Source organism: Catharus ustulatus, chromosome 8 (assembly GCF_009819885.2).
Source record: "Catharus ustulatus isolate bCatUst1 chromosome 8, bCatUst1.pri.v2, whole genome shotgun sequence".
NCBI lineage: Eukaryota > Metazoa > Chordata > Aves > Passeriformes > Turdidae > Catharus > Catharus ustulatus.
In genome coordinates, this window is record NC_046228.1 from 5,688,381 (window position 1) to 5,700,883 (window position 12,503).

The 12,503-nt window shown below is 45.7% G+C and overlaps 1 protein-coding gene across 1 annotated transcript; it reads left to right on the top strand.

Annotated features, from left to right (window-relative positions):
- Positions 1 to 6,563: 6,563 nt before the first annotated feature.
- Positions 6,564 to 12,338, top strand: PRDX3 (peroxiredoxin 3). The gene is made up of 7 exons (XM_033066675.1): positions 6,564 to 6,599; positions 6,671 to 6,749; positions 6,833 to 6,974; positions 7,705 to 7,840; positions 10,009 to 10,112; positions 10,879 to 11,044; positions 11,559 to 12,338. Exons 1-7 carry the CDS (start codon positions 6,564 to 6,566, stop codon positions 11,610 to 11,612), a joined length of 717 nt encoding a protein of 238 aa, XP_032922566.1. The 3' UTR covers positions 11,613 to 12,338.
- The last annotated feature ends 165 nt before the right edge of the window (positions 12,339 to 12,503 follow it).

Genomic DNA, 12,503 nt, shown 5'->3' on the forward strand with positions numbered 1-12,503 from the left:
CAGCCACTTGTGGAAAGTTTGTGAATTTTAAGCGCTAGATTACAACATAAACTCTCTCCTGTCTACATAGGACAGATGCTCATGTCAGCATGATTCTGATTTTCCTAGCAACGGGGTAGATCGATTCGTCAGGTCAGCAATGAAAGAGGAATAAAAATGACCCATTACTCCCACTGACACTCTTCCCCATCTGTATTTGCATTGATTAAATCCACACTAAGTAAATGAAATTAACATGCACCTTCTTGTAAGTGGAGCATAGACACTACTTTTTTCTACTTCTTTTTTTTTTATTGTACCAATTTATTTCTTTCCACAGCCACACAGAAATTACCTGCAATAGCAGAGCTTGCAGACTGCCTAGAACACATTTTCTGAACATAGGAAATAGATGAGAAAGGCATTTAATGAATAATACCTCGAGGGTAAAATTGCTACAATAAATGCCTTTTGTACCTGATTAAGTGTCAAAGGTTTGACCTTTGAAAGTTATTTTGCATAGCAGGTGGCAGTGCTATGTACAGTCTTCCACAGTCTCTCTCCTGTAGCTTCAGAAAAACATTCAGCCTTCAGAGCCTTCCATGTTGTGGTTACTTTCTTTGTAATACAAGTTCTATACAGCAGCAGTTGTGTCTGTAAGTACCGGAAGATTTTTCTCTGATTAAATAATTCTTGAGGGAGAAATTGCTTCCTGGAAACCAGAGCCTTAGCACAGAGATGAGGCTCCTAAGGAGCATCTGCCCTGCTTGTTGTTTGAACTCTTCTGTGCAAGCAGTGATGTAAACAGAGCAGATTATGCTCAGTTCTAAGTGCATTTCATATCCCTGCCCAGCCCCCCATTAATGATCATCATAAGGACAATGCAAACATTGGCTCACGGTGGAGGACAGAACTTTTATTACACAGAATGTTTTTAATGCTACAAGCAACTCGTCTCTCCAAATGACAAATGCAGGCATGTGTCTAGGTGCCCATTTTGTGAAGCACCACTCACTGCAGCAGCAGTGGGATATCGCTGTGTCTGCTGCACCTCGGGATGAGACTGAGCAGTGGGGAGGGATTGACCTTCATGGGAGACTCCACAGGGAGCACTGACTCTTTGGTGAGTTATTTTCAGAGAGGTGCCTGAATGAAGAGGGCAGATCTTGAAGAGCTCAAGTATGAGTTACACTGGAAATCAGCGCGTGCACCCAACAGCTCTACTGCTCCTCTTTTATCTTATATCTGTATGTACCTTCTAGATATGTGCAGTCACCCACAGTGCTGCCCTGTGGGGCAAAAGTATGACTCCAGCACGCTGATGTTGTCCTGTATAGTTTCAAATATTTAATTCTTGAAAGGGCAAACCTATTTATCAAAAAGAGTTACGACAGATCCGTCTGGAGTTTGGAAATCCCACGGAGCTACCTAGTGTTCATGAGCGGCGCAGCTCCGGCGCTCTGCACGATCCTGGCAACCAAAGGCGCACCGAGGCAGCCCCCGCAGGAGCGGAGACAGGCAGCCAGCAGAGAGTGTGCTGCTGCCACACGGGTTATTCCAGCTCAGCTGCATGGCTTGGCGTTGGAGGGGACCAGAGGCAGCCACACAACTTAAATGTGGCTGAGCGCAGGGAGTGGGGATATCAGAGCTCTGCTCATGTGTGTCTGAGTTACACATCTGCATGGAGCAGCGATTCTGGCTCCATGCTTATTGGGAATAGCAATGGGGAGGGTTTTTTTTAATGTTCTTATGTTAACTAACAACCCCCCGCCTTGTTTCTGATAAATCTGACTCACTGTGGTGCACTAGGAGATGGAAGGAGGTGTGTTCACCAGCACTCACTAGCACTACTTTGAAAAACAAAATCAAGGTGGGTTAGTCCTCACTGCATCTCTCTTTTCTACTGCATTTTTTAAGTCTAATTAAACCCCTGATATATGACACGGGCCTGGCCCCTTTCATGGATGTGTTGCCAGAGCAAGTTCCACTGCACAGAAAATCCATCAGTTGCCTTTTGCAAAATCAAAACCAAAACTGCAGCATTTGGACATTACCTAACGACTGCTTCACAGGTCTCTTCATTCTCATGTCACCTGCAACAATTTCTTCACAAAACCAACAAACAACATTAGGAAGAGGTATTTATATCTAGTTTCTCTTGTGGTGATACAGTCCTTTGATTTCAAGCTATGTCCTCACATGATTTAATGGAACGGTCAGCTTCTCTGTGAGTGAGGGAGAGGGAAACAGGAGACCTGTAAATCTGTTCCACTGCTTATCTGATTCTATTCACTCTTGTAAAATGGTGCTGAAATACATGGACTCAAAGACAGGGTGGCAGGGAAGGAATGCAGGGAAGGGACACAGGTCTCCTTTGCTGGCCTAAATATCCTGATTCACTAGCTAGGAGAAAAAGGAAAATTTAGTCTGAATCATATGCAGAAGCAACCAATATCAGAAGGGAAAGAAAAAAAAAGGGAGAGGCTACCATAAAAATTTCATATTCTGGAAAATGTGCTTTCTAAGGTGCTTTAAAAATGTACTTTAAAATTTCCATCTGAAGTCATTCAGGAGAGGCTCTTAAAAACCTAAAAGTGCTGAACATCAGGGTAAAGCAGGGCTGGCAGCCATCTTTCCTTTATGGGAAAAGCGAGGTTTGTAAATGAAACGCCAACACCGAGCGAGACCCAAATGCATCAGTGTAATAGGAACAGGGAAGCAGCGAGGCACAGTGTGATATTCTGAGCCACTCGAAGGATGACTCATCGGCAGGGTGGGCTCACACAGCTCCAGCCAGAAACACAGCGGCAACACACCCAGTTTTATCCTGCCACCAGAGAAAATCCGCTCGGCCTCAGCATGGCTGCCTCGAAATGGAAGGGTGAGACCCCCGGTGAACCAAATGTCAGAAAGGTTTTTGCCTACACTTATCAATTGGAAACCTACTCCAACAGCAGCTATCTCCTAAATCCATGTTCTAACAATCAATGCAGTAAGCCCGTTCATGATTACCTCTAAGCTGGATTGTGCTTGGAATTGCTTCTGAAACTTATTGCTACGAATGGACAAATTTTTTCTCTTGCTTGGGTATCAGCAGGTGGGAGCACACAGGCCTGTGAGAGCATTTGCAGGCAGCTGGAATATTTTCCAGCGCCCCTGTGTGCAAGGACAGAGGCTGCCATCTACCAACAGTCACGGGGTGATGCATCGTGTTGCCTAAGCCAAACTTTTTGCTTTGGTTTAGATAAAAATGCTTATGCCTCTGTTGTTTTTTCTCCATTTCCCAGCCTCTTTTTCAGTTATCTATTTCCTCAAGGTAGAGGACAAATGATTGTTACAGCATTTGAGCACATGGAATAACATAACCTTGTAGAAGATGAGCAGATTTTATTTTTAAACAAGCAGACATATGTATCCCATGCTCTGCACAGAATTTGCTTCTCAGTGATCCACCACAACAGTTCTGATTTGAGATTTGCTTATCCTTTTCACCAAGTTTAGAGAGAAACAGCTACATTTCCCCTGAAATTTTGTTGTATAAATGATGGTCTTTCAGAGCTCTTTAAAATCTAATATTTACAAAACAATAATTGAAACAACGCACAAGTATTATCTAGTATTTTTTATCAACCCATCTTGTAGTTTTTCACCAGAAAGACATAGTTAACTATTCCCAGATAGGAAAAGAGAGGCACAAAATGGGAGCAAGCAGAGAAGTACCCTGATCAAAAAGAACATTCTCATCTGCCATTATCTATTCAAGTGCCTTATGGACTACTCTGCACCTTATATACCAGCTTCTCCTTAAACCCAGCTGAAATCCCCAGAGAATCTTTCACCAGCTTCACATCTCAATTTGAACCAGGCTTAAAGACAGCAAAGGAGACAATCAACAAGATTTGGGAAAAGATGTGGTAGATTGATTTTGAGCTTTGGATGTCAATAAGAATCAGGTTTAGCAGCTGCTCTAGTCTGTGCCAGTGCTGAGGAAAAAGGAACAACTTTTATCAGGTGCACTTTGGCAGTGACAAGGCCCATCTTCAGGTTGCAGGGATGCTCATTTTGCAAAAGCAAAATGGAGAACACCCCCCATTAAATGGCAGTAGTTCAAGCTTTTGCACAGAGGTCTGAGAAGCTGAATTACATTCCCTCCATAACAAAGCATGAGCAATATTTCCCCACCTGCAAGCCAAGAGTTTAAACAAAGAGTTTTAAACAAATACAACTTTCCGGGGATGGGGGGAAGGGCATTGGTTTAGAATACATCAACTTAGAAGTTTTGTGAATAATCATCTGTGGATGAGACAGCCATCCTCAGGAAATCCGAGCAACAACCCATTTCTGGATGCCACAATGCAGCTCCCACAGCTGAGGGAAAGGAACCCGGCCACCCCTGGGCACACAATTTGCTGCCCAGCCCCAAGGCACTGTCTGAGTGAGCACGTCTCTGTGCCTGAGGGCATGTGCCAGGTTTCAGACACAAACGCAGTCATGCCATCCTGCACTGCTCTGAAAAGAATCAGCCCAGGTAATGACTGATGGTTTTGCTGCTCTCCACCTACAGCCACTGCTCCACAGGTGTGTGAGGCTCAGCTTCACTGCTCACTGCTCTGCTTGCAGCTGTCAGCGGCGGCACAAACACCTCCCACGCCTCCACCCTGGTCACAATCTCCACAATCCCTCCTTCCCTCTCCTAATCCAAGGCTGCAGACTAGGGCACAGCTCACCCACACTGCACCTGCCATACCTTCTAATGAACAAATAGTTTACTCACTTCCCCTTTCATATTTTGAGTACATAACATTATTCTAGGAATTAATTTTTTTTTATTTTTGAGATTTTCAGAGCCACATTTCCAGCTGTCATTGGCCACATCTGGATTAATAAATTCAAGGTGCCAGTGACTGAAATTTGTCATGATGTTAAATGAGAAAGGTCTCAGCACACTTTTGGACAACACCAACTAATACCAGCCCAAACAATTCCTAGTCATAGCAGACAGTTAATACCAGCCAATTATCAATCCTAACAGCCAGGTTGAAGACAATCCTCCCTCTTTTGAAGGCTCAGAGGGTTCACTATTAGAGAGGTGACTGGACCATGCAGATGCATTAGTACCAGGAATAAGTTCAGAAGTGTAGACTTAGCATTCATTGAGTTCATCCCAGGGGTAGCTGACATTGCTCTGGCTGCCTTTGGCTTTGCCCCCTGATGCTGATGGCTGAGCTTATCCTGCTAGGAGAGTCAAACTCTAGTTCACAAGGTCTGCCCTTTCTAAAATGTCATGGATATTAATCCATATATGAAAGCAGAAATTACTAAACCCAGAAGAGAAACTGGATTCAGCTTGGTTTAAGTGTTTAGATGAAGGAACACAAAGGAAGAAAGAAACTAGGAGCTGTGAAGGTGGTGAAGGGCACGGAGGGGATGCTGTATGAGGAGTGGCTGAGGACACCTGGTGTGTTCAGCCTGGACAAGAGGAGACTGAGAGGACAAAACATTGCAGTCTACAACTTCTTTGTAACAGGAAAATGAGAGACAGACACTGATCTCTGCTCCGTGGTGATCAGTGACAGGACCCAAGGGAACAGCCTGAAATTGAGTTGGTAGAAGTTTAGGCTGTGTATTAGAAAAACCACCAGGTTATAGAGAAAACAGAGAGTGATTGGGATCTGGAACGAGCTCCCCAGGGAAGTGGGTACAGCACCAAGCCTGGCAGAGCTCACGAAGTGTTGGACAATGCTCTCAGGCACACGGTGTGACTCTTGGGATGTCCTGTGCAGCAGCTGCACTTCGATGACCCTTGTGTATTCCTTCCAGCTGAGAATATTCTGTGATTCTGTAGCTATAATCAGAGCGAGTTCAACAAAGTCAGAGCCAATTGCAAGAAGAGTGCCTGTGGAAGGTTTCTGAGCACAAGCTGTCTCAGCACACAGCAAACAACACCCAGCCCTGCGAGCCGGGCCCGAGGGGCTCAGCCCGGGCACACGGCACTGCTGGGGCCGCACCTTGTCCAGCGCTGGGCCCCGCAGCTCTGAAAGGACATTGAGGGGCTGGAGCAGGTCCAGAGAAGGGAACAGAGCCGGGGAAAGGTCTGGAGCACAAGTCCTGCGAGGAGCAGTGAGGGAACAGGAGTGCCCAGCCGGGAGGAGGCTCAGGGCAGAGCTTGTCACTGACAGGAGGGGATCGGGGTCGGGCTCTGCTCCCAATAACAAATGGCAAGAGGAACACGGCTCAAGCTGTACATGGGGAGGTTTAGGTAGCACATTAGGAAGAATTGCTTTGCAGGAAGGGTGATTAGACATTGGAATGGGCCGCCCAGGGACGTGGTGGAGTCACCGTCCCTGGAAGTAGTCAAGGCAAGACTGAAGGAAGTAGTCAAGGAACGACTGAGGGAAGTATTCAAGGAAAGGCCGAACGTGGCCCTCCGTGCCACGGTGTGGCTGACCCGCTGGTGCTGGAGCACAGGTCGGACTGCGCGCTCCCAGCAGCCTTTCCCAACCCGATCGATTCCGCGATCCGTGCGTCCCTCAGCGCCCCTCTCGTCCCCGCCCCGCTCCGCCCCGCTCCGCCCGCCGCTCGACATGGCCGCCGCGCTGGTGAGGCTGCTCCGCGCCGCGGTGAGTGAGGGCCCGCCCGCGGGCCTGCCCGCCCGGCCCCGCCGCCGCCCTGACCCTCCCTGTCCCCGCAGGTGCCCGTGGCCGCCGCCACCGCCGGGAGGAGGGGGACGGCAGGGCCCCCGGCCTGCTCCCGCCGAGCCTTCAGCCTCGGTAAGTGCGGGACGGTGTGCGGGGGACGCGCCCCGGGAGCGCCCCCGGGCCCGGCCCGCAGCTCTGCGTTCTCCCCTCCGCAGGCTCCTCGCGGTTCGCCGCCGCGGTGACACAGCACGCCCCGGCCTTCAAGGGAACGGCCGTCGTTGACGGAGAGTTCAAGGAGCTGAGCCTGAATGATTTCAAGGGGAAATACCTGGTTCTCTTCTTCTACCCGCTGGACTTGTGAGTGCGGGTTTGTCCCTTTCCCGATGGGCCTTCTGCCCTGCTGAAGGTCATCGCAAGCGCTGCAGGTCGTTCTGGTTTCGCCCGATTTGGGCCAGTCTTGCAAAGCAGATGTGCCTGTGTGTAGAGCGTGAGCGATAAGGTTGGGGGCACATGGCCGCTGTGTGTTAAAGCAGAGGATGGGGTGGCTGGAGAGCATCTTCCAGCTGCAGGGACTGCATCAGGAGCTGGCTGTGGTTCTGTTACAGTCAGATCCCGGGGTGAGGGCATTTCTTTGCAGTTTGCAGCTACCTTGGAGACTCTGTCCTTGAAGCACCAAGGCCAGCAGAACTGCAACTACATGGCTCCAAGGCAAAGGCAAAACATGACAGGATAGGTCGGTCTGCTCAGAAGCCCTGAATGGCCAAGAGCATGCTGGTGCATGTGGGCACATGGAGAAGGGTTTAACCTGCAGATCTTTCTGCTATAGTTTACAAAAACTATATGGGCAATCTGCAGCAGAGACAGTTTTTCCATCTTAGTAAGGAATCTGTCTAGAACTCAGAGAAGGTAACTAGTGTCCCTGCGTGGCTGTGATGTTAGTTTGAGACTGTAATCGTGAGCAGGAAACATGGCTAAAATGATGAGTCTAAAGAAAACGCTCTGCTGCATTAGTGCCTAGAAACACCCGTAAGAGTCTTCTCTAGAGAAGGTGACAGAATTATTACAGCCTGATCTGTCTTCCCACCAGCACCTTTGTCTGCCCCACGGAAATTGTGGCTTTTAGCAACAAAGCAAATGAATTTCGTGACGTGAACTGTGAGGTGGTGGCAGTTTCGGTGGACTCTCATTTTAGTCACCTGGCCTGGATAAACACACCACGGAAGGTAGGAGTGGAGCATCTTTTTAGGGCTTTCTCTGTTGGTTTGGTTTCTTTTCACACGAGCTCCAGGGAGGAGTTGAATAAGTAATTGTGCCAATGCTGATTTTTAATAATTTCCTAAAGTCGTATGCAGTCAACTTCTACATTTGATGACATAATTCTGACCTCTGTCTTTTGTTTTCTTTCTCTTTTTCTTAATTATTTGGTTTGGGTTTTTATTTTGCTGTGATGATAGTTATGTTGATAACATTGTGTCCTTGTACATTTATCTCAAAAGACAAATGGTTAGTTTATATGTCGCTGTCCCAAAGTGCCTGTGACAGTTGATAATGCACAAAAACTATCACAGAAAAGGAGCAGCAGCTGTTCAGTTGTGACTATTGACAATTACCCAATAGTGGTGGCTTCAGGTTGGAAGCAAAGAATCCAGCAGTTTATTGGAGCACTTGTATCATTACCTCACTTGCTGAAAGGTTTCCACTCTTGCAGTACAAGTGGAGGTTACTGGCTTTCTTTAGGAAAGGAAAGTGATGGAGACAGCCTTTTACTGGAGAGGAGCCTCTCTCAGATGTATATAAAAATACGTGCTTTTGATGACACAAAACATCTCCCTGGTTTAGGTAGCTGCAGAGAACTACCAGTGTCCCAGGCAGGTGCAGAAGTGTCTGTGCCATCAGTGCCAGCCTGTGTGGACAGCACTGTGCAATAGTGCAGCAGGCTGGGTGTCTTCTGGCACCACTGGAGCATGCAGGGGAAGGAGGAGAGTTTGCTGGATTTAATACACCTTGGCTGAGCCTGTCGAGGGTATTTCTTTTCTGCCTGCTTTGTTCAAAGCTCAGCACTGTGACTGTGGCCTGTTTTCACAGCTTTATCCCAAAGGTGTTCAGGGGATGTCAGTCATGCACGTAGTATTTTACAGATGCACAGACTGTCCTGAGTTGGAAGGGACCCACAAGGATCATCAAGTCCAACTCAAAACACCCTGAACGGGGTGGAAAGAATTCCATGGTGGCACAGGCACACACAGAGTGACACCCAGAGAAGCTGAAGCCTTGGTTTCTCTGACATCTGTGCTCAAAGCTCTGTGTAGGGAATTCTGTTGCAGACAAGTGTTTGCAGGATCAGGGTCTGAGTGGCTGAGATTACACAGTGATTCACTGATGATGCCAAGAATAGCAAAGCCAACAAATTCCAGCCTTGTTTCAAGGTTAGAGAGCGTATCTCTCTTGCAGTCTCAGTATGTGGCAAAACTGAAAGAAATCTTGTTTGACTCTTCAAATAGTATTTAAATTGATTTGTGGGAGGCAAAACAAAAAAAAATGTTCACTGAATAGAGCAGCACAACTCTGACATATTTAGTATGCTGCTAGGGGCATTGTGTTTGGAATCATAGAATTGTTAAGTTTGGGAAAGACCTCTAGGACCATGAAGTCCAACTCACCACACAATCAACACGTTCACCACTAACCATGTCCTCAAGTGCCACAGCCACGTTTTTTTCCTGTGCCTTGGGAAGCTTGTTCCAATGCCTGACAATCCTTTCTGTGAAGAAATTTTTGATAATATTTTGATAATATTTGATATAAACCTCCCTTGTTACCTGGGAGAAAAGGCTTAGCCCCACCTGGCTACACCCACTTTTAAGTAGTTGTAGAAAGGGATAAAGCCACCTCTGAGCCTCCTTTTCTCCAGGCTAAATATCCTCAGCTCCCTCAGTTGTTCTTCCTCAGATATGTTCTCCAAAGTTTGTTTGTTCACAGGTTTGTTTCCCTTCCCTCCCCACTGTGTTCATACTATTTAATTCTGAACACTTAAATATGCAATATAATTTTTTCTATTCAAAGCTCCTGAACAGGATACAAGGGAAGTTTTTCTGGAAATTTATGGCTTTTGCCATTGGTAGCCTCTTACCACCAAAACAAGCAATTCTAGAATGCTCATTGCAAAAGAAATTTTCACTTTCTAAAGAAACAAACTGGTTTTGACCACTTCAAAACAAACAAACAAAGCAAACCCAAGCAACACGGCACACACTTAGTTACTTTCATGGAGCAGATACTGTGGTTGTGTTTTGTTGTTACTGTGCCCTCAAGGACATGGAATCCAGCAGCTCAGGAAGGATGATCCCATGGAGCTTTTCGTAACCAAGTGGAATCTTACTCTGTTCTCTAGAGCGGCGGTTTGGGCAAAATGAATATTCCAGTTCTGTCGGACCTCACCAAACAGATCTCCCGTGATTATGGGGTGCTGCTGGAAGGACCTGGCATAGCACTGAGGTAAGGGCTGCTGGCTGTGCTGTGCTGTGGCACAACCCAGTCTAACCAACACAAGGCACACTGTCCCCTCCTGTGGGGAAGTGGCATCAAGGGAAGACTGTGAGATGTCAGCTGGATCCCACCTAGGAAAAGGCACCTGGCCATTTTGGTCATGAAGTTGAGAATGACTTCAGGCCTCTCTGAAAATGTGTGAGGGAAAAGCCAGCTCTTCTGCTCTGAGAGAGGGGAGAACTCCATGTCATTAAGGAAGAAAGAGCAGCATAGAAGGGCAATTTCTGTTAATTTCTTTCCATAATAGTCTCTGAGAAACAGTGGATTGGGTAGGAGTCTTCTGGAGACCTTCAGTTCCTGATCTCTTTGGATCAGAAACTTTTGACACTGATTTACTGACAGATTAGGTTAATTAGTATGCTAAGATTGTGACTTTGATTTTCACAAATACTTGTATGCAAGAGGATTTAATTTAGTGGCATAATGCACAAGCAGCTCTTCACTCAGCACCTATAGATTTGACCAAAAAGACATGGGCAGGATGCCAACTTTCAGTTTGGAAGTACAAAAAAACTTTGCCTGGATTGAATAGTCTCTCTGTAACTCACAGTCCCACAGCACTGGATCACTTTGCTAACAAACAAGACACCAAATGCTGTAGTTCCACTCCTAACTGCTGCATGTAACTTGGAGTAACTGCCTTGTGAAATTGTGCATTCCTTGTGTTTGGCCTTGGAATGCTCTTCACCTTCCCTTAACTGCTGCTCCATTGCAGAGGTCTGTTCATCATTGACCCAAACGGGATCATCAAGCACCTGAGTGTCAATGACCTGCCCGTGGGGCGCAGCGTGGAGGAGACGCTGCGCTTGGTGAAGGCTTTCCAGTTCGTGGAGACACACGGAGAGGTGTGCCCAGCTAACTGGACTCCCAACTCCCCAACGGTGAGTGCTGCTCAGTGCTAAATATAACCCTCCTAAAGATAGGCACTGGCCTGTCTGTGCTTGTCTGGAGGGCTGGGATCCTCACGGGTGTGAGGTGCTTGGCTGAATCTCTGCCTGTTGTTTAAACACAAAGCTTTTATCAGTTGGGCCAGTTTAGTCTGCTTGATACCCAGTGTGGGATTTCATGAAGAAAGTCACTGGTTTCCTTTTAGGAGATTGCAAATTTGACTTGATTCTCCATTAACTCAGTTCAGATTTCTTACTTATTTAATGTATTGTAATTTAACAGGAAAAATGCGGTTTATATTCAAAATTTTCAAGTAGGAGTTGATCAAGGCTTTTGTCTTTCAACCAAGTGCAGAAACAGAAATAGAGTACTGTTTTTATAAAGCATGCATGTATATTCTTGGATAAAGTGTCAAATACAATTTTTTTTATTGTACCTGTAATAACAAAGTTACATCATACTTATTATATTGTACCAAATAATAACTAAACTTCCTTTTCTTGACAGATCAAACCAAGCCCAGAAGGTTCCAAAGAATATTTTGAAAAAGTGAATAAATAAACACTCAACTATATGGGCAAAACTTTCAAGTTTCGTGTACTGAAGACATTAGGAAAACAGCTGTGAATGTAAAAATTAATAATAAAAAATAAAAGGTCTAATTTTCTCATGTTTAAGAAGAAATTAAATGCTGAAATATTTACTGACTCCCTTGTCTTGCTTTAAAAAGGGTAAAACCAAGGCTTTCCCCATCTTCTGCAGCTTGTTTCATGGATTTCTGTGACCATTAATCATCTTCCTGAATGAATACACAAGTCACAGTTGCCTTCCACTGGCTTTTCCCTCTTTCTTTAACTAGTTTTGGACCAGTAAATGTCCCACATTTAGTTTTCTCATACAACATAAAATTCTGTCCAAAAAAAGTTTGAAACAATACAAGGATAAAATTTTGATAGATGTTTTGTTTTTAATGGGTTTTGCAGAGGAAGAGATGAATGTAACAAGTAAAAATAATTTTAAAATAATTGGTTTTGTGTGTAAATTCACTAAAACATGGAAAGAATGTAAATATGTGCCATTTAAAAAAAAGTGCAGCTCCTCAGGAGCACTAACAAGCATGAACTTTAATTTTGTTTGGGAGATGGTAAAAACTTGAACCCCCACAGTGCACTTACTGGAGCTTAATGGCAAGTTTTCTTTCACTTGAATTTGCTTGACTCTTATACTGCTTGAAACTGATGTAGCATCTCTTTAGCTATAATAAAATAATCTTAATGTGGCCTGGCAGCAGGTGTGGTGCTTTGCTTTTGTTTCCCTTTCCCCCTAAGCCCTGTTTCTCTGTTTTGAAGGAATGGGATGTGTTCATTGCCTCAGCAGCTCTGTCCTGCACCTTTGTTCACAGCAAAGTCCTGGGGGGCTGCATAGATCAATACAACACTCAGTGGGTTTCTG